The 23,219-nt window shown below is 37.0% G+C and overlaps 1 protein-coding gene across 2 annotated transcripts; it reads right to left on the bottom strand.

Annotated features, from left to right (window-relative positions):
• Positions 1-751: 751 nt before the first annotated feature.
• LOC125243602 (protein shisa-7) lies at positions 752-21,369 on the bottom strand. 2 transcript variants are annotated; one of them, XM_048153373.1, is made up of 7 exons: positions 20,959-21,369; positions 20,709-20,837; positions 9,326-11,568; positions 8,246-8,400; positions 6,893-6,958; positions 6,613-6,801; positions 752-4,461 (listed from the first exon to the last, which is right to left on the bottom strand). In XM_048153373.1, exons 3-7 carry the CDS (start codon positions 10,048-10,050, stop codon positions 3,542-3,544), a joined length of 2,055 nt encoding a protein of 684 aa, XP_048009330.1. In that variant the 5' UTR covers positions 10,051-11,568; positions 20,709-20,837; positions 20,959-21,369; the 3' UTR covers positions 752-3,541. The 2 variants fall into 2 exon arrangements, with proteins under 2 accessions (XP_048009330.1, XP_048009331.1); XM_048153374.1 differs by lacking the exons at positions 20,709-20,837; positions 20,959-21,369 and adding an exon at positions 20,212-20,436.
• Between the last annotated feature and the right edge of the window lie 1,850 nt (positions 21,370-23,219).

Here is a 23,219-nt window from a genome sequence, read left to right as displayed (position 1 = left end):
GTCAAGATCCATAAAGGTACTAAAAACATATTTAAATGAGTTCATTTGAGTACAGTGGTTCAATATTAATATTATAAAGCGACGAGAATATTTTTGGTGCACCAAAAAAAACAAAATAACGACTTCTAAAGTGATGGCCGATTTCAAAACAATGCTTCAGGAAGATTCGGAGCACAAATGAATCAACGTATCGAATCAGCTGTTCGTAGCGCCAGAGTCACGTGATTTCAGCCGTTGGCAGTTTGAAATGCGATCTGAATCATGATTTGATACACTGATTCATTATGCTCCGATGCTTCCTGAAGCAGTGTTTTGAAATCGGTCATCACTAAATAAGTCGTTATTTTGGTTTTTTTTGGCGCACAAAAATATTCTTGTTGCTTTATAATATTAATATTGAACCACTGTACTCACATGAACTGATTTAAGTATGTTTTTAGTACCTTTATGGATCTTGAGTGAGGAAATGCCATTGCTTCCTATGATTTCAACAAAAATATCTTAATTTGTGTTCCGAAGATTAACGAAGGTCTTGCAGGTGTGGAACAGCATGAGGGTAAGTAATAAATGACAGAATTTTCATTTTTTGGTTGAACTAACCCTTTAAAGTGATTTACCCAAACATTCATTCTGCTTTTGTGCCTAGACATTTCAAGACATGAGCTCAGTGCTGTTTTCCCAAGGGTTTCAGTCTTCCTTGTCCCGCGTTGCTTGTGCAACCAATGCACATTCCATTGTAAGCTACCACCCCTTTAAAATGCTTCAGGGCTTTATTTGCACATCCAATGTTCATTATTTTCTGCAGTAAATATGCCTTGTGAATAAATTTAATAAACATTTTCATAATTATGGCTTGTGGATACAAAACAGACATTGCTACAGACTTTTTATGACAAAGAAAATACTAAATTGATTCATCTGTTCTAATTGTCCCTGAAAGAAACATTAAAAAGTTGAAATTTCACTTAACAAAAAGACATTCGGTTACACACATACAACATACATCCTATGACATCATTTATAAACCCATTGTGATGTTTCTGCAACAAGTAATGACATTTGCAGGCTTAGAACAATTACAATGTGACATCACACTGAGAAATTTTCGAAGGCACTCCTCATCACCAGGAATGCATGAAGAATTGGCAAACAATGAGTGGCTTTAATGTTTGTGCTTCTATTTTCTACTCATAATTTCAAAAGAATTTCATGAGAAAGATATCTAAAACAAGTAAACACTAAAACCACAGAGGAAAAAAATCACCATCATAATCATAAGATAACTATAACAACAAGAAGAAATTTCACCAATAACCATAATATTAACTGTCATAGTAATGACAATAACAAACACCAATGTATTACAGAGCTGTTAGGAAGATTGTCTTTAAGTTGTATTCATAATTCATTAAGATACACATTATTTCCAGTGAAAAGTTAGATGAATGTGTTGCCACCAATCCTGATGCTGATGTGATATAAACTACTCCTTAACGCTTTTACTGGGAGGCATAAATGTTCAAATAGTCCGTAACTTATACTGTTCAATTTCATTACACTGAAAATTAACCAAGAGGTAAAAAGTCTATGACAAAGAAAGAAAAAAGGAAAAAAAAAAGACCAGTTGGTGGTTTTACAATGTAAATTGATTAGTTTTCATTGGTAAAATGAGCTCTATTTCTCAGAGGTCAGAACCATACGGTAAATGATATCTGGCTCTTGTGCGAACAATCTCACTTTACGTTTTTCACTGTAATATTTACTGACTATTTTAATATCTTTTTTTGTAAATAATAAGATTATTATCATTGAATAATGAGTAAGCTGTGGGTAACAGCTGTACCACTAACGCATGTGTGTTGTATAGCCCTTAATATTGATAAGCGTTATTGGTTGTGAAGATATCAGGTATGACGTGTTGTGGTCATATCTCGGTAACAGCAGATTCGAAAAACACAGGTTAGCTGTTTGGCATCCCCGTATCCTCAGACTGTTCGCAGAGTCTCAGTTTTAACAGCATATACACATGGCTTCAACATGGAGATTCAAAAAGCAGTCCAGGAGGTTTGTCTTTATGCAAATGCCAACCAACACCTGAGCGAGATAATGGTACCGCCATGTTATGCACTAATTTTATGCCAGAATATCATAACGTACAAATACATTGATGAGTGCCCTTACTCTTGAGTCGTTTTCTTCGTCTCAGATCCATATTTAATAGCTTAAGGTGAACCGTTTGTCTACACAGTATACCTAAGAGGAGCATAAATGTGTATGTACCCAGCATTACAGAAATCTAATGTATTCTTGTGCTTTTGGTAGTCCAGCGTCCCACACGATGAACCTCCCTTGCAAATCCCAGCACTTGGACATTGTAGAAAGTGGTGGCTCAGAATCCAAACAAAGTCCCATTGATTATTAATGAGTCTTTTTAATATGGAGAAAAAAGATGATTGTCAGACATTTCTCTTGGTTTTCGTCTGGGCTTTTCTGCCCAATTGTGTCCCAGAATGGCTTTCATCGATAGTTCAAAGCGATCTCCAGTTATGTACTGAAGGGCAAACTTGAGGATTTAAACTCCTTGTGTACTATTTTCAGGATTCCACCAAAACAATTTGAACAGAAACTCAATTGGTACACCCATATTAAATTCACACTGAATAAGATGCAGGCGAAACAATGTATGGTAAGGCTTACTTTCTCTGTCTCACTGTATTCAAAATGAGTTCATTAAATTCTTAAGAGTTTCTGGACATGCTCCTCCTATTGTTCCATCATCATTCCTTTTGACATACGTTGTAAAAACCCTGCCGCACTTCCTCATTATGACGACGTGGATTAGGGTTTAAAAAGAGATAAGATCCAGCATTACGTTTGTCCAACTGTAAGTAGCTTTGCAATTCATCAGTTGGGATGAGCGCTCCACGTTCAACTGGTTCCTCTTACGCAGATGTTAATTATTAGTCTCCCAGTAGTTCCATCATAGTTATAAGATAAAAGCCGTTCTCTGAAATATATGGCTCCATAGCAGCTATATCTGTAATGTGTAATAATGTAAGATATCTGAGGATAAAAACATGACATAAAGATATGAAAAATGTCCACATCATGTGGAATTTATATTACACTCTATTGATATTCTATGCGGTAGATTTATAGGCAAAATTTACACAAATAAATAGTTGTATATGGCAGCTTTGATCATAATTATAGCGGCAATTTCATTAACATAAAAAGCACAAAAACTTTGAAGCTCTATCAAACCTGACTTATAACTGTTGTTATCTAATCTTATGTTGTGAATTTGCCACTATATACAATATATATATGTAAATGGTGCCACATCGCTCTCTGTGTAGTTTCTCCCACTTTGTGGCCCCCTACTTCAAAATCTGTTTCTCTGATTCCTTTACCATCCTCCTACTCCTTTTCTCTCTTCTCTCGTTATTTCTCTCCCTCTTCCGCCCACTCTCTCTCTCTCTCACAGTCCCTCTACCATCCTCCAACTTCTCACACAGTCTATCCTTCACCCATCTTTTGCTCACACAGTAACCTCATTCTTGCTTCCTGTTCTAACCCCTTGGTTGGATGCCACTCCTCCTCCACTTCCCCCTCCACCAGGGATGAAGTGAAGTTGTTCAATGGTATTTTGCCTTTTAGCTGCAAATGCAAGCCTTCTGGCACTGTGTCCACCAAGTGTCCCTGTTCCCATGACAACTCCTGTTCCTGGCATGTCCCCCCATGCCACTCCTCCGCCCCCGCCTCCTCCCAGGTGACCTGACATCGCGGCCGAATTCCGCTCTTGCTCTCGCCCCGACGTCGGGTGCGAGTTCATCTTGATCATGTGGTGACGGTCGAGTGACGGCGTGGCGCAAACGTTCTGCTGCGATTGAGCTTTCTGGTGGCTGACGCGGGGCAGGGTGGGCACCATTCCTCCGCCCCCTCCGCCCGTGTAGTCGCCCATTCCCATACCCATCCCGCTTCCGCCATACTCAACCCCGCTTACCTCCTCCTCTAGATGGTCTGGTGACATCAGCAGCCTCTCCTTGGACTTCTTCAGGGTGTTCTGGTTATTGGAGTTCTTTGATGCACTGGCCATGGCTTTGTAGTATTGGTGCTGCTGGTTCTTCGAGAGCCTTGATAAGGTGTTGCCGTCGGCAAGGGCAAGGAGCTGATCCGTCGACTTGACGCGGCGTGGTGGTTTAGAAAGCGTATCGTAATTCTGGTTTTGCTTTGTTTCCGGAGGTTCCAGAGGGTAAGGATTCGGGGTGTGGCTTGGGGCAGACTGCGGATGAGGTATTCGAGGACGAGTGGCATGGGTGGGAAGCGTGCCTCTTCCCCCCATTGTGTAGTCACCACCCCAGGGAAGGTGATGCTGGGAGGAATGAAAGGCGGGAGGGGCGTTGTTGGGCCTCCGTTTGGTGGTACAGTAACCTGAATATTCCTCCAATCCTCCTTTCTCTGTAGGTGGAGGAAAACATGTTTAAAAAGATCCGAAAATTGGGCAAGAAAAGAATAAACATTAGGGATGCACCGATAGTAATAATCTGTCTACTATGATAAGCTGATAATTATAAAATATTAATTTTCATGTTATAGAAATAGCTGATAATAACCAATAAATGACCAAAATCAAAAATCTGCCTAATATCAATAAAACACGAAAAAAAAAAAAAAATTTTTTAAAGTGAATTTAAACATCACAACATTATAATGCACAGTATGAAAATACTTGAGATTTACTTAAGACTACATGTAAAAGTGCTTATTATTAGTTGTACACTAAGTACATTATGAGTGTTTTTAAAGATTAACTTTAGGTAAGCATTAGATGACACCAAGTCAAAAAGATGGAAAAATAACATATTACCAATACTGATAACTAATTACTCTCTAATATTGGCCAATGACTATTATGGTACCGATATACTGTCCATCCCAAATAAAAATGGATGCACAACTAAAATGTTTACAGGATTTGAGCTACAAGCTAGAATGCCATTCAAACATTTATCAGAACCTTTCTTAAATGGTTAGTTCACCCAAAAATGAAAATTCTGTCATTAATTAATCACTCTTATGTCGTTCCACACCCATAAGACCTTCGTTCATCTTCGGAACACAAATTAAGATATTTTTGATGAAATCCGAGAGGTATATGACTCGTCCATAGACAGCAATATAATCAACACTTTCAAGGTCAAGAAATGTATTAAAGACATTACTAAAACAGTCGATGTGACTGCGGTGGTTCAACCTTAAATTTATGAAGTAAAAGACTGTAAAAGACTGTATTCACGTCGACGATGTCTTTAGTACCTTTCTGGACCTTGAAAGTGTAGATTATATTGCTGTCTATGGATGAGTCATATACCTCTCGGATTTCATCAAAAATATCTTAATTTGTGTTCTGATGAACGAAGGTCTTACGGGTGTGGAACGACATGAGGGTGAGAATTTAATTACAGAATTTAAATTTTTGGGTGAACTAACCTTAACTCTTAATATAAATTCTTCTACCTCCATCCCAGGACTATGTGTTTAATGCAAAACTTGATCAAAGTCCCTTTCAAGGAAAGTCTGCTCACTCGGCAGCCATATTTGCAAACACCTCTGGGCAGCTATTTCAGACACCCAAGACCAAGTCCTATCTATTTGAATGGGAGAATCCTGAAATCTCAAAAACTTCATGGCAAACTCACAATTAAATAACATATTTCAAATCGGCAACAAAATCGGACATGAATTTTCCCATAATAGCGTTAAAAAGCTTATTTTTCAGGCTAGACGAGCCACTGCGCATGTGCAGTCCTATGCGCGAGTCTCAGGTTTCTATGGGAACCGGAGCCTCTAATGGCAGCTGCAGTGATGCAATGACTTTATCAATCAGCGATTGGCTCTTTTACTTAGAAGACGGGACGTGCTCCGCCATATGGCGCGTTGCAGTTTCTCCCATTCAAAACTAATAGGAGTGAACCGTTTTTCTATATTTATAGTCTTTGACTTGATTTAATTAATATAATAATATTAAGACAATCCTATTTTATCCTGTACCTTGAGCCATTTCATCTTTCGGCTGATTAAGTCTGAGTCATTGTATCAGCCTGTATAACCTTCGCCTGTGCAGAACTTTCTTGTCATCCAACTGTAACTCACACTTCCCAGGAGGTTTGATGTCTAGCTGAGAGAGAGAGGCCTTAAGGCTTTATGCGCCTGCACAAGATTGCGAGTGCTTTGCTATGGTTTGCCCTCATTAAAATGACCTTCACAAACATTTATATCTCCCAAGCCATCCAATGAAACACTGACACTGCTTTAAATAAAAACCCAAGTGTACAGATAATTTTCTGCAACATTCTGAGCCCCGCATGAGACTATGTCCTCATCATGGAGCAGGTAATTTCTACTTTAAAACACAACAGTACTAAATGTCACACTGTTTTTGAAATTCGTCCATCTCTTTCTCCTTATTGCTTCTAAATTTGCTTTATGCCTTTGAAATTATGTGGGCTATAATAAGAAAGCAATCATGCCAACCTTTTATGTAATTCTTATAAAACATCATTTCCTTGAGATAAGAATCTTCCTCTCCAATGGTAATAAAGCACTCACCCAGACGCTTGAGAGATGAGTATCTGTTGATCTCGGGCTTCATGGCGGCTTCATACGAGGGTGGCAGCTGAGCCAGGTTATGTAGGGAGTGATGGAAGGACGGCTGGGTCTTCATTGCGTTAGTATGCTTACTGGGCTTCAATGTGCCGCCGGCGACCATCTGCATGTTGTTCATACGTGCTCCACGCTCTTTAAAGACACATATGCGCAATGATGGGCGCTGAGGTTATTTCAAACTCTACATAATATACAACTATGTAGAAGTGTTGGTTTTACCTACCGATGGTGGCTGTATGTTTGGGGCTGGAGCCTGTGGTATGGATGAAGTTATGCTGTAGATTCCCCACTGTGAAGAAGAAAAAAGGCATAGGGTGTGTGTGTTTTATGGGTTTCTGCCTTTATGTGCAATAATTTACATTTAGTATGAATTTACAAAGCACATTTATCCATCTAATACTGTAAATGTTGCCCTATTAAGCTCCTTCTAGCTCCACAATGTGTTGAAAATTTTACACCGTCTGTTCATTCTAATGCCATCATATACAGCTTCGTGCTAAATAATTCACAAATGCCCTTTCATCATTTGGCTACTGCTTTTTCCCTGTGTTCCTTTCTTGTCCTGAATTTATACAGTTGGTCGTTCACAAGACTCAAGCTGAGATGGAAACATGAAAGGATCTCTGTATTACATATAATGCAACAATACCTGCCAACTGCAACCAGGTCCAAAGGGTAAAATTAGTTCACATTCATAAAATCATTGAATATTAATGAATATTTGACCTAAGACACCTTGTTTCATGTTATAGCTGGTGATATGCGACTAATTGCCTTTTTGTCCATGTATAAATATGATTTCATGCAAAGTCAAATACATACAATAATGGCGACATGTTTTCTTTAACTTTCACTATCTTCAATTTCAACTTCATTTTTTAAGTTATTCAAGATTCAACTAGAAAATGGGTTGAAATGATTGCAATTTGTACAGCCAAGTCACTGATCACCTGGATAAAGGAATAGACATTAGGAATAGACATTTAAATTTATTTTACAATTATTTTATTGGATAAAGGAATAGACATTTAATTTTCTTCTTAACCATAGATGTCACTATTTGTGAGTTTTATTTCATTTAAACAGTTATTGGAGTTAAAGGATTTACTTTTTATCACTAAATGATAGTGACCTCTAAAGTTTTTTGTTAATGGGTGATATGTGGATACACAAATTCAGTATTATGGTGTGTACGATAACAAATATTGTTTTTTGTTCATATTTTCAAGTGAAAAAATAAAGTAAAATGCCCCCATAAGATATGGGACAGAAGGTCCCCAGTGGCATGTTGTTGCTGCTGTTTTATAATATAATATTCTTAATATTCTAATCATGATTGATTATTAATAATACATTTTAGATATACACTTCAAACCTTTTCATTTTTCATCATAATATATAGGCTAATGAAACTAAATTATCAATCTGAATTACCGGTAATACTTTATTGCTACTATTACATATCTTGCTATATATATATATATATATATATATATATATATATATATATATATATATATATATATCATAGAATTATAAGCACAAATGCATGGAGATTATGAAGTTTTCCACTCACGTCTGTTATCTTTCTCTCTCTGTAGTGTGGGATATAGATTTTTCGGGGGTCGTCCAAGCGTCCCCTCTCCTCCTCCAGTTCCCAAGGCTACGCTGTTGTTCCTCTCTCCCTCTTGAACTGGACTCGACTGGTGACGCAACATTTCCACAAGAGCCCTGACAGGGAAAGTTGTAGAAATGATTAGTCTAGACTAGAGAATACGATTTAAAGGGTTAGTTCACCCAAAAATGAAAATTACTCCATAATTTATTCACTCTCAAGTCATCCTAGCTGTATATGACTTTCTTGTTTTAGCCAAACACAATCGGAGTTATGTTAAAATATCCTGGCTCTTCCAAGCTTTACAATGGGAGTAAATGGTACCCGAGCCCAAAAGCGCATCCATCCATCATAAAAGTAATCCATACGGCTCCAGGGGGTTAATAAAGGCCTTCTGAAGTGAAGCGATGGATTTTTGTAAGGAAAATGTCCATATTTAAAACTTTAGAAACTAAAATCACTGACTTCCGGCAACGGCCATACGCGAGTCTAGTTTCGGCAAAAGAGTGACCTCTGACCTCTGACCCATATGTATTGAAGAACGTGGAAGCAAAACACAAAAAACACCGGTCACAAATTAGAACTATAAAATTCGATTTTTTTTTTAAAAAGTTGGTGGTTTTTGATATAAGAGAGTTTGTTGCCCATCCCTATTTGTTTGAACCGCAAGAGGCGTCTACTCACACCTAAGCTTACGCTACATCCTTCATCTTTTAAATATGGATATTTTTCTTACAAAAACCCATCGCTTTGCTTCAGAAGGCCTTTATTAACCCCCTGGAGCCGTATCAATTACTTTTGAAAATCTATGGATTTCATTTCAAAATCTTGGGTACCATTCACTCCCATTATAAATCTTGGAAGAGCCAGAATATTTTTAATATAACTCCAACTGTGTTTGGCTGAAAGAAAAAAAGTCATATACACCTAGGATGGCTTGAGGGTGAGTAAATTATGGGATAATTTTTTTTGGGTGAACTAACCTTTTAAGGTAGATTAGACATCCTTTTTGTCTGAGACGCATTAGACATGAACTCTCACCTCGGCATGTTGAGTTCTCTGTTCCTAGGCTGCCGTGATGCCTTGTGGAACGCCACCTTAATGGCCACTGCCACTGCCACGGTAAATGAGATGACTCCACCGATGACATAGATGGTGTTGTTGCTCTGTTCGATGCGGCTGAGGTCCGGATGGGAAGGCGCCGATGGCCTGGTCGCAGGGGGGGCTGTATTGGCCCACACAGGGGAATGGTAGTTGTGGCAAATGTTCTGGTCCAGCCTTCGAGTGCGGTCCGGACAACAAAATCGATAATGGCAGGTCCCACAGCAGTAGATGAAGTCATCCTTGGAGCAGTTAAAGGTGAGGTCATACTGCCCCATGACATCATAATAACCTCGACACACGTCCACTTCCACCAGTTTGCGAGAAGGCGGAGCTACAAGCGCTTTTCTGTAAGTCGTTACATCAGTCGTTACATTCTTTGGCAGCATTGTCTGAGGCAACGGCCTGAGGGGCATTTCTGCCACTCCAGCTGGCTGCTTTGGCCGACGATTCATGGACTTCCCTCGCATACTCCCACCGTTTTTAGAAAGGGGGTGAAGAAAGGCCCTACCCTGAGATCTGGGGTTGGGCGTCGGGGTGATGGTGATGGGCCCATTTGCTCCGTTTTTTGGGCCCGGGACGCTCGCAGAGGAAACGTTAAGTGGGACAGCGATTAGCAGGAAGAGAATGATGACACGTACTCGAGCTTCCAAGGTGGGCATCATCTTTACATGACTAATGTTGCTATTTTCTCTCGCTGACTCAACCCACCGCACAATGCCGAATTTTGTAAAACCAGCCTGCTTAGTGCTGTATGTAAAATATTCTTGTAGCAGCCCTCCGACGTATGAAATTTGAGTTTATATCAAAACAGTCCCAAAAGAAAAATTTGTTCTTAAAGTCTGATAAAAGTGTATAATGTGAATGGTCACACTCGGAGACAGCGTGCAAGAAAAAAAAAACTATTTCGATGTGCTTTCAGCTTCAAGGTGAGTTATACAACACATGTTCTCTCAACATGCAGTGTTTCCATCCAGCATATAGCTGGAAAACCTGAACAATATGTAAAACAATCCAAATGCTGACAATATTCTGAGCAGGCAACGTACAATTGGCTAGTTCTTGTATAAACAGGAAATGAAAGAATATTTAACAAATTGTCAGTTTTGAATGTATTAACAAGGCAAATATTCCCTTTTGTGGCTTTGTTCAAAAAAATACATTTTCACATATCCGCAGACAAACAAAATGGCTTCTCGTTACTGTCCTCCTATTACTTCAATATCTAGTATATCATGACACATGAAGGCAATTAAGTTGTAGTACATCTGTGTACATTAGACGTATTTAGGTTTAATTCTCTGTTTTGGCACTTATCAGGATGAAAGATTCATTTAAGAGAAAGGGGCAACTGTAAACATCTTTCAAATGTAAACTAATGTTTTGCTTGTCTTCACAATTTTTTTTTATTTGGGCACTCCTTACATTCAGCAATGGCACTTAGTCTTTAAGCAGATTTCCCTGACCTGTTATGCTCCCTGAATGTTTACTATTATTAACTAGTATAAACAATTTCCATACACTTGGTGAAAAAAATAACCTCCGAAACTAATTTTCTTGTTCTTGTTTACGTGTTAACAGGACTACTCAGAATGGTGAACTCCTTTGAGGGTTTGAGGCCAGTATGATGAGGAATCATTTTGAGTTTGTTCAGCAAACCTCTACATTACTGAACTGAAATGAATGTGCATTTCCTCATTCAGCATGTAAAGAATGACCAAATGGATAATCCTGTGTGCAAATTTACAATAGCTGAAAGATATCAGATATGAACTGAGTCATCTTCATGTTGTATTTAAAACGTATGCCCTATCGTCACGTAGTTTAGGCGTATTAGAGAATGTTCAGTAAACCGACGACACAAACACACACACAAAAAAACTGATGATGGCAGTAAAGACGTAAAACGTTTTCAAGGCTGATTGTCTTCACAATAGAAATTTCCAAGGAGAGTGTCTTTGACTTCCAGTCTCTTTCCAGTTTCTTAAGGTTCACGCAGCAGATATGCTTTTAAGATAAGCCCAGTTTTCATTGAGAAAGGTTTGAAAGCGTTTGCTGAAGCTCTTGGTGAAATGGTTTAAAATCCCATGGTGTGGACATGGCTGTTTCCTCACGATTTTTGCAGGGTTGATCTTGGAATCCACTGGCAGTTATGAAGCGTTCAGTTATCAAGCGATGTGCCTCTGAAAAGAAATCAACACACTGATGTTACATCCTACATGCACACGCACACAGACATCAGTGAAAGTTTTTGAAAGATCATAGTTAGCTTGTCAGCTGCATGGCAGCCTATTATTTTCATTGTGACACATATGGCATGTGACAGAAAAAAAAAAAAAGGTATGCGGCAACTAACGCGATCAATATAGAATCCACAGAATTCAACATAAAAGAGATTTTTATGGGGTTGAACTGTTATGCACATTAAATCCACATTAGGGATATTTATTTATTCAACGAGACCATGCATGAACAAGCTTGCACAAGAAATATTAGTGAAAGCAGACTGTCACCCCCTTTTTGAGCATAGATGTGAAAATGCACTATCCAGACTCAAATGGTAATGCTTTGGAATACAGACTTAAGGTTAAGGTCTCTTTAAAAAAAAAAAAAGAAAGACGCTCAGCAGATTATTGCTGAAGTGAAAGCACTACAAATGAATATGTAAAAAAGTTACAGATGTATAAGATTACTGTAAAACAAATGTACTGTACTAAATTTTTATTTTATAGAAAAAATATATTTACAAAATAATTGGTACTCTAAAATTGCCACATACCAAGTGTGTTTTAAATGTGAAGTTGAAAAAATTGAAGTTCCTATGAGATTTTGTTTTGGCACAATACCAAAAACAGAATTTATTTTTATGCATTCTTCTGTCACAATATCACTTCTATTACAAAACAGTCAGCAAATATGGAACCTTGAGTCTCAGACCTTTCTGACAATATGTTTTGTCAAGATCAGAAAATATTCTGATTATAAAATAGTCCAAATAAATGTTGTAATATGAAATACTACACTGGCCACCAGAGGGAGGAGCCCACTAAAAGGTTTTAAAGTACAGTTTCCATGGTAATGCATAACAGCCGGTTTTTGGTAATGGTTTTCAGAGGGTAAATTTTGCATTTTTTAAGCGTTCGAATGATACCTAATTTATGATTACTAAAAAATGTGACTGAAAAAGGTGATATCAATCAAAGTTACTGAGAAGTGTGTGAAACAAGTGAAAACAACTTCAAAATATGTCAATGAAAAGAGTCTTAAACATTAAATACAGCAAGCTTTCAAACAACACAATTTTAGCACATAAACATCTTAGAGTTGTTAGAACTACATTTATTTCCAATAGGTTGTTTGCACATGACGTCACAGTGTGAAGTGAAATGCAGATGGAGGAAGTGATTTTCTACATAGGGAAGCACTATGAAATGCCTATGTTTTGCATCATTTATTGTTGCTCTAGTCGATCAAACCGAGAAACGAGTTTTTATCGTGTACCAAAAGTTGTTGTTCATCTGGGGTAAAAAATGCAAGAAATTTACTGAAAAAAATACAGGAAAAAGTGCCTTGAGGTTGGAAGGAGCCGAGTCGGATAATACTTGTGTGTACAGTGACCACTTTGTCAAAAGTTATTACAACTTGCATATGTAACCACTAACAAAAGAGTAGTATGCCTCAAGAAGGATGTCGGTGTCCAGTTACATAAAGCACCTTAATTTTCCTTAGTATAACATACAGTATGTTTTGGAAAACGTCACCATTAGTGTTACAGGGAGCGAACTGGTTCAATTCATATCTTACAAGACATTATCGGCCACTTTATATTATAAACATTTTATTAATATAAACACTGATCAAGTAGCATACCCTATCTGTATTCAAAAATAATGTGTCCATGGCAACAATAGACCCTTTTCACATTCCCGGGTTTGTCAGAAGCGGAAGTCGTCATAGTTGGGTAAAATTCTAGCGGTGAATGTGACACTACATTAAATATATTTTTTTGTGTTTCCATTTGCTCAAATAGCAAAAGAAAAATTAAAAATAGTGTTTTCACAACTTTCAAAAAGAGGAAAAAAACAGAGATTGATAACAGCAGTCAGAAGAGAGAAAGATGTCATTTTAACTATCACCCTCACAGCAGAGTTAACTAGATTTTTTGTAATTTGATGGAAAGGTAATATAATACTAAGTATAGTGTTATAAATGTACATACGTTTTTTTAAAAATGAAAATATAAAAAACTTAAAACTGTTAAAACATGTCATCACAGTCTGTGACAAGGGTCTATATAATTTTATAAAGGTAGAAGTTGGGTCGCTGTCATGAAACACTTAGCGGTTTAAGGAATTATATCAAAGACTTTATATGCAACACCCTTAAGTCATTCCCATAAGGGGAAATCATGCCTTAAGTCTCATACTTAAAGGGATAGTTCACTAAAAAATGAAAATTCTGTCATTATTTACTCACCCTTAAGTTGTTTTATACCTGTATGAATTTTTTTCATAAGGAAGATATTTTGAAGAATGTCGGTAATCAAACAGTTGATGGACCCCATTGACTTCCATAGTCGGAAAAATAAATACTATGGAAGTCAATGGGTCTATCAACTGTCTACCAACCAACATTCTTTAAAATATCTGCTTTTGTGTTCAACAGAATAAAGGAACTCATACATGTTTGGAACAAACTGAGCGTGAGTAAATGAGGACAAAAATGTCATCCCTTTAAGGGAAAAACTTAAAGGATTAGTTCACTTTCAAATAACATTTTCCTGATAATTTACTCACCCCCATGTCATCCAAGATGTTCATGTCTTTTTTTCTTCAGTCGAAAAGAAATTAAGTTTTTTGATGAAAACATTCCAGGATTATTCTCCTTATAATGGACTTCAATGGCCTCTAAATGGTTAAAGGTCAAAATTACAGTTTCAGTGCAGCTTCAAAGGACTTTAAACGATACCAGACGAGGAATAAGGGTCTTATCTAACGAAACAATCGGTCATTTTCAAAAAAAAAATGTTTGAAGAATACGAAAGTGCGGTTTGGCGGAAGCACTTGGAAGGCAATCATTTGTTCATATAAAGCATATACATTTACATTTTTTTTGAAAATGACCGATCATTTCGCTAGATAAGACCCTTATTCCTCGTCTGGGATCATTTAAAGCCCTTTGAAGCTGCACTGAAACTGTAATTTTGACCTTTAACCATTTAGAGGCCATTGAAGTCCATTATAAGGAGAATAATCCTGGAATGTTTTCATCAAAAACCTTAATTTCTTTTCGACTGAAGAAAGAAGGACATGAACATTTTGGATGACATGGGGGTGAGTAAATTATCAGGAAAATTTTATTTGAAAGTGAACTAATCCTTTAAGGTGCTTTACGCAGCCGGGCACTAGAAAAGTTGCTTACAGTATCGTTGACAGGCAAATATTCCAAAATCGCTCCTCTTTATAAAGTAAGGATCACATCCAACATTTGTTGTGATTTTCTGTTTATAGCCTAAACCAGTACAATAAGGTCTATCCTCCATCTTGTCCATTCTGCTTTTCACTTCCTGCCCTCCATCTGAATTTCGTGCATCATCAGAATCACGTGATTGCAAACAAGCTATACACATTAGAAAAACCTCATCATTACAGTAGCAAGCTAACTTATTTTTTAGCATGATTGGCAAAATCATCTCTACATACACTCTAAGTATCATATTAGTTCTGGTTCTTTGATCATTTTGAATCGAATTTGGCAAAATTTGTGAGTCGTTCCCACAAGAACCGTGGCAATCGGATCACTCTAGATTCATGAATAAATCTTTCCTTGCAATATGTGAACCAAGCTGAATTCGGAACTGCATACTATGCTTTCTAGCATACTATTCTTACTATTTTCCCCATATCTTTTTTTTTTCACCCCTGTGACACTCTGGGCAGAAATAGTAATTGTAGTATGCTAATATGCGGTTCTGAATTCAGCACCAGATTAAAAGGTTTAAAAAAAGAATCAGCTCATCACAAATCAAACTTCACCATGTTTCATGAGCAAATTCGATTTCTAAATGTCAAAATAACAAGGAATGCTATGATTTTCTGCAGTGTAATGGAGTAAAAAGTAAGATATTATGCACTGAAATGTAGTAAAGTAAAAGTTCTTGAAAAACACTCTTCACTACAATAACAGTACACTGTAAAATATTATTTTCATGATTTGTTATCACAACATTTTTTCTTTTGTAAGATCAACTTCAATAATTAATGTGATTCAGATAACATAATATTTGGAGTTTCTGTTGATTAAACCAATTGCCTTCATTGTATTAACTCAATTTTTTTATTATTTAAATGAACTCAAAATTAAGGCAACCAGGTAACTTACTTTTTTAAGTTAAACCAACTATTCTTTTTTCCAGCGTAATATACTTTGAGTACATAAGTCAGCATGAAACAGAAGTCTTTTCTTCCCTATTGTGACGTATATTCAAGTGAAACGGTTCCTCGAACAAGAAAAAATGGTAACACTTTACAATAAGGTTCATTAGTTGACATGAGTTAATTTATTAACTAACATGAACTAACCATGAGCAATACATTTGTTACTGTATTTACTAATATTTACTAATCATTGTTCATGTTAGTTCACAGTGCATTAACTAATGTTAACAAGATATTAATAATGTATTAGTAAATGTTGAAATTTACATTAACAAAGATTAATTAATGCTGTATAAGTGCAGTTCATTATAAAGTGTTACCGGGAAAAAAAAAAAAAAAAATGTATGGTGGGGCTTTATTTTTAGGGAACTAATTTGATTATCAGAGAAGATGTAAGAAAAATAATTTTTGATTTCATGGTAACTTTAACATTTAGATATAGATTTAATATCTACCGTTAAATTCAAGCAAGATTATAATAGATTACATTTAATATATACTCCTTAAATCTGTACATCAGCTTAAATCTAACATTTGCACTAAGTGCAGTACAGCTGCAGATTTCAGCTCATGACGCTGAGAAAGAAAAGAAGAGATGATGTGATGACCATTTTTCTAATGTGTTACAAGTCACTATGAATCAGAAGCATTGAGAAAAGTGAATAGTAGCAATGATCTGAACAAATAGTGATCAGTCCTTTTCAGAGAGCATAGCATGATGCATGACATGAGGGAGGGGGTAGAGCGAGAGAGAGAGAGAGAGAGAGAGAGAGAGAGAGATGCTGCTTTCCTGACACTGTAGGTCTATGTGTCAGAATGTTTGTGAGGAAGTAAAAGAGACAAGTGTTGTGCTAGTGTTATTCTGTAATCAATACCTATATGCCTTTTTTTTTTTTTACAATTGTAGGGGCCCGAGAAAAACCAGCGCGCAGATAAAAAAAAAAAAAAAAAAAGGTTGGGAAAAGTACAAAAGAAAAGAGAGATAAATGCAGGGTAGATATTTAAATATGAGCACAGCATAGCAGAAGTGCACAGAGCCAGAGGTATGACAGAGGAGAGGTGCTTTGTGTGTTTGTGTGTGTGTATGTGGGAGGGCAGTGTGTGGGCGGAAGAGAATGGAGAGCATTCAGTGACACCACTTACTAACACACATACGCACACAGTACACGCAGTACACAACACCGGGAACATACAGTGCTACACAGACAGTATGCTGGCTCACACGGGAATACTAACATGCTCTCATAATGCACACAACACGATCCCTAAACATGCATTTTACAGGTATATAAAATGTGCAGCCCTTGAAAAGAGAGAGTACACAAAATCTGTTGTCGCAGATCAACAAGTTAATGGTGTAAGAGAGACCAACAGCACGGCTTCGATGTAATGAGGCACAGATATCACCGAGGAAAACTGCACAGATAGAAGCCACATAAAAATCTGCAAAAATCTGCGGTTATGAATCATGTCTACAGTGGCGGTGTGGCATCAAGCTGGTTCTGCACATCAGCTAAACTATTGAGCTATTGACTGGAGGTGGGGGGGCCCTAATGCAGGTATTATTGTAGAATACATCGGCATAGGAATACACAGAAAATACTGGCTTAAATCCTCAAAAAATGAAAAGAGAAACTCGGTAATTAAATAGTTTAAATGCTAAATAAATAAAACAATAATAGCTAATTATTCTTTGAATTATTTTGGAAAGTGAAAAAAACAATATTAAGATCACAAATCTGGGTACAAGAACTGTTATTGCAGATAATGTATAACATATTATATTATATTAGGTAACACTTTATTTTACACTGTCATTGTTACATATGTTACATGTATTTACTGTAGTAATAATTATGCATAATTTCTTTATGCATAATTACATGCAATTAACCCTAAACCAAACTCTCATCCTAACCCTAACCTTATAGTATGTACATGTATTTAATTGTCATTACTCAGTACTTAAATGTATAATTACACTATAACATGGACAACTTAAAATAAAGTGTAAACTTTATTATATTATATTATATTATATTATATAATTATATTATATTATATTATATTATATTATATTATATTCATTAAGGGGCAATAATTTCAAATGATGTGTAATTAATTGTCATTACTCAGTACTTAAATGTATAATTACACTATAACATGGACAACTTAAAATAAAGTGTAAACTTTATTTATTATATTATATATATATATATATTATATTATATTATATTATATTATATTATATTATATTCATTACGGGGCAATAATTTCAAATGATGTGTAATTAATTGTCATTACTCAGTACTTAAATGTATAATTACACTATAACATGGACAACTTAAAATAAAGTGTAAACTTTATTTGTATTATATTATATTATATTATATTATATTCATTAAGGGGCATTAATTTCAAATGATGTGTAATTAATTGTCATTACTCAGTACTTAAATGTATAATTACACTATAACATGGACAACTTAAAATAAAGTGTAAACTTTATTATATTATATTATATTATATTATATTATATTCATTAAGGGGCAATAAATTCAAAAGTTGTGTAGCAAAATATTATATTATATTATATTATATTCAGTAAGGGGCAATAATTTCAAATGATGTGTGGGAAAATGTTTTTAATGTAAATCAAATTTAGCTACTGGGATGACCGAAATATGCTACAACATTTTGATAAATTAAAAAAAAAAAAAAAGAATTTTTTGAATCGTCAGACTATATTCACTTCTTTATGTAATACTGGGAACTTGATGAATGTTGCAAAAAGGCTTCGCTAGTTCTCTTAATGACTGCTGCTGATAACAAAACATTCATAATTAGCAGAACATAACCTGCTTGTGGTTTTGCCCCCATTTGTGCATAAATAATATGGAAGCATTTAAAGCACTTTTAGAAAGGACTGCATTGACAGATGCAATTACGCATTTTGCACATATAGTGCAACAAGCGACCTATGTGGGGAGAATGTCCATTTTTCGCCATTGTATTTTGTGCACAACTGTCATTTCAGACACGGAACAGCCATATTAACAGGTGTGGCGCTGAGTGATTCATGTGGGCCATTTACAGTTTTCACAGGAGCAAACCTAAGAACAGCCTATATAACATTAAAAACAGTAACCTCTCATTTGCATATCTATACTAAAGCGTAGGCCATTTCGACACCTTCTTGTCTATGTGAAACAGTATGCGCCTCTACAAACTGGATTAGCTTTTCCTCAACACGGCACCCAATCAGCAAGGCTCTGTGGGCGACTTCTAAGAGATGTGACACTGTAGATGTGGCGCATTCACAAACAGTTTCTAGAACAGTCAGAAACGCGAGTTCACGGAGGAATCGTGGACAATACATCTGATTTAAGGAAATCGTGCTATTCTCCTTCTATTTCATTGTATTCCTATAGCAAAACATGTCTGTTTTGGATGTTCTCTCGACTTTTCTTTATCTCCCTCCATTTCCCTCTCTCTCTCTCTCTCTGTGATATTCAGTGCGTGGGTTGAGGCAGCTCACTCTCTCTCAGAATAGCACTGCAGTAGTTCAGACTTGTATAGAAGGAGAGAAGGAGAAACAGAATGATAGATAGGATGAATAGACCTTCTTTACCCCTCTAAACCCGCTCTTCTCTTTCGAAAGACAAATAGTTTGCCCTTTTCCTTCATACCCCTGTGACACTCTGGGTTATTCGAGGACGTGACTACATCATGTCCTAAAGTAGTGTGTGCATAACATTCTCTCATATTAAAAATTTATATTTATAAAATGCCTTGGTCTTGATTAAAAGTTAAAGAGCCATCAAATGAATGCAATGGGAAGTGAAACAAGCACTTAGTGCCCATCAAGGACCATGTTTAGTTCTGTAGATCTAGAGGAATGAGATGAGTAATTATCACAGGACAGAATGAGAGACACTAAGGCTTCTGTCATGGTCCCAAAATGAGCATAAATTCTGCTTGGTGCCTCAGCAAATTTCACAAAACAGAAAACCAGTTTTATTTATATGAGCTGGAATAATGATCATATAAAAATGATATTAATAAATATTTGAGGTGAATGTGCAGTCATTTAAATGACCACGGGATCTGCAGGTCTAGCTAACTAAAGGTTCACCTCATTACTGAACTCTATTCGACTTCTGCAACTCTGTTCGGCAGGGCCTTGGCCCTTTTTTTTTGTTAGTTTAAACTAAACAAACTTGGAGGCTTTGTGTACAAAACAATTCACAAAGATAAAATGACCTCAGATTTGACTTTAGTCACCTATATTTTAATAGTTGCTACCTATTGTGTAGGCCCAAAAAATGCCTGTGATTCTGTCAACATAACAAAACATAATGTAACATAAAGAAGGACCAAACGTCATACCTGTAGAGAGACACACCGAATGAAAAGTCCTCTGCGCAACCCACCAAACAAATCGGACTTTTGTTGCTCTCGCTACAGTCATATTCCCCAATAATAACAGGTTTTGCTATATTTCTGATAGCTGAAGGTGAAACTGTCGAATTTCGACGTGTCTCTTGCGGATTGTGGAGCTGTAATTCGCACGAGGGTGAGTAGGTGGACATGACAACCAGCGCGAGAGCAATGAATGGCCGTCTGCGTAGGCGTGAATGCATGTTTGCACGAAAGGGTGATGTGGAGCCACCTTACACTTACATATGTGCGAACATCTTCCTCCGGTCGCTTGCAATTGATTGAAAACATAAAATATGACATGAGCATGTCGAACATTTGTTTTGTTTTTGTTTGTTTTTTCCCCCAGCGCAAATCACGAAACTTCGATAAGGGACGCCAAACATATGCGCGTGACCGATTGATCAGGCAATTAGATGACATGTAGTTCAACTTGAGCGACTTACCTGTACTGAATTCTGTTGATCCTCACGACAGCGCCAGTCTCGCATCTTATTCAACCCTGAGCGACGATGATGGCTGAGAAATTATTTCCACAAACTGTTGCAGCACTCCTCTATTGATGATAGTCTCGTCTTTTGGTAACAAAACAACAGTTATAGTCACTAATTTCTTTCAAGGATTTTCTCTCACCTAACCCGGTTGTTTCCATGTTCGTAGGTACTATAGATAAAGTATCGATTTTATTTTTTTTACCTGTAAGTAACAAATCGTGCACAACTTGTTTGCGTGTTAACGTGAAAGTATTCCAGGTGAGATAACCTTTGCCTAAGTCGCTCATATATATTTAATAACGCTCAAAATAACGTGCTGCAGCGATGCCATGCATTTTTTCCCTCTGTGTTGCTCCTTAACGTTGCCGTTAATCGACGCCGCCTGCAAAGTGTGCACACAAGAACATTCCGACCCTGTCACGAAACACCGGTGGAATGAGGCGGGTGTTCTCACAGAGGTCCGCTGCGCTGAATAGTGCGTTTATTGGTTTCGCGAGACGGCGTTGATGAGGGTTTGATTCCCGACCGCTTCAAGTGTTTCGTTTCTCAAACTACCTTCTCATCCTTGCCACGATTATGGCTGGCTAAGCAATATGGTGTGTGTGTGTGTGTGTGTGTTGAGGGGAGACACACTGATCGGTTGCCATGGCAACGATGTCATTTTGTTTGTGACTCTAATAATCTTGATTCCTTAAAGAATACAAGAACGGGTTGCAGAAAAACGGTAAAGCATCGAAATAAAGACATATAGCGTTTGCTAAATGTGGTAGTGACGGATTTAGCAAAGAAAATGCAAATTTGAAGAAGAAGAAGAAAAAAAAAAAAACCCTGCATGATGACACAGCCATATCCCATTCTTTGCCACAGCCTATGGTAAAAGCTTAACCTTTACATAATACTTCATATATATATATAAAAAAATAAATAAAGATGCAATGATTTAATAAATACTGCACGTTGGTAAATGATGTAAAAGATTTTCATTCATTCAAACTGCTAATCTGATTCCCGCATGCATAAGCTACTAATTGGCTAACTTTGTATTAATTATCTACAAGAAGTCCTTAGTTAACTAAGATTACTAATCAAGGCAAACGCATGATTAAATCGGCAATAAATCTTTCTTTAATTAATCTGCACCTAATCTAGTGTCTATAAATGAGTTCGGGGTGATAATCACACATCCTCTGCGGCGGTACTTGATACATCTCTCCCGGCGCCTCCAGCTAAACGACAGCCGTCAATCGCCATTTCAGCACCAAGGAGAGCGATGCATCGTTCATGACGCTCACCGCACAGCACACAATCCACGGAGGGCATGCAATATTAACTACTGGGTGCAGTTCATTTGTTTTTCTTGACTGATTCTCACAGGTTAAAAGGGCGAGCTGTTTTGTAGACTAGTTTAGGCCCTTATCTAGTGTGCGCAACAAACCTTTTTTTTTTTTTTTTTTAATAAACACTGAATTTTTTCGATTGTTGTATAGGCCTATTCGAACTCATATATTCCCCCTCATCGGCTTTCTTCCTACAGACAGCAATTAGCCGGTGTGCACTTAGCTATTCCTATACAGGTGGGTGGGCCGCTGTTTCGGCCGCTCAGAGGCAACCTGCGACGAGAACCGATCATCCGTTCATAACCCGCGCAAATTACAGCCCGCAATGCGCTCTCTGAATATGGGGGGAGAAAACCTGAGTATGACATAAAATGTTTCAAGAGGCGAAATACACCGAATAGCTTGTTTTTAACAACCTGAGCGTCTCCATCATTATAAGCAAATATTGCTGTGCTAGGTGAACGCAGCCTGACGGTAAAATGTCACTGAGGTATAGCCACCATTTTGTAGAATATGTACAATTCTCCAAAACAATTACATCGTGAATTGAACATCCTGCAATTATTTTCCAACACGCAATGTCAAAGATAACTTTATCAGTTTCTATTGTTCAACACGCGCACACACAAACAATGATATAAGAAATATTCTACAGCAAATAAAAGAATGAACCAAATTGCTCCCTAAAATTCCTTTATTTCTTATTAATTTAAATAACTTAAATGGCCACAAAATGCCCTATTGTGTATCCACAAGCTTCGAAACATTGGCAAACTGTTTCAGCAAGCACATCCTGCCCAAAGTTCATATCACTTTGTTAGAGAGGATCTTTGGGAACTGAAGGCCCCGTATAGTGTAACAATGGGCAACAACAGAATACCAGAGAAGATTCCTTAACAGCCTTTTGATTGAGAGACCAGTACAGCCAGAGGAAAATGCAGATCTGGTCATATAACAAGGGGTAAATGTTCTTATTAAAGGGATAGTTTACCCAAAAATGTCATCATTTACACACCCTCAAGTTGTTTCAAACCTGTATGAATTTCTTTGTTCTGCTGAACACAAGATATTTTGAAGAATGTCTGAAACTAAACAGTTGATGGACCCCCATTGACTTACATAGTAT

Source organism: Megalobrama amblycephala, linkage group LG13 (genome assembly GCF_018812025.1).
Source record: "Megalobrama amblycephala isolate DHTTF-2021 linkage group LG13, ASM1881202v1, whole genome shotgun sequence".
NCBI lineage: Eukaryota > Metazoa > Chordata > Actinopteri > Cypriniformes > Xenocyprididae > Megalobrama > Megalobrama amblycephala.
This window is presented reverse-complemented; position numbering and strand designations above follow the sequence as displayed.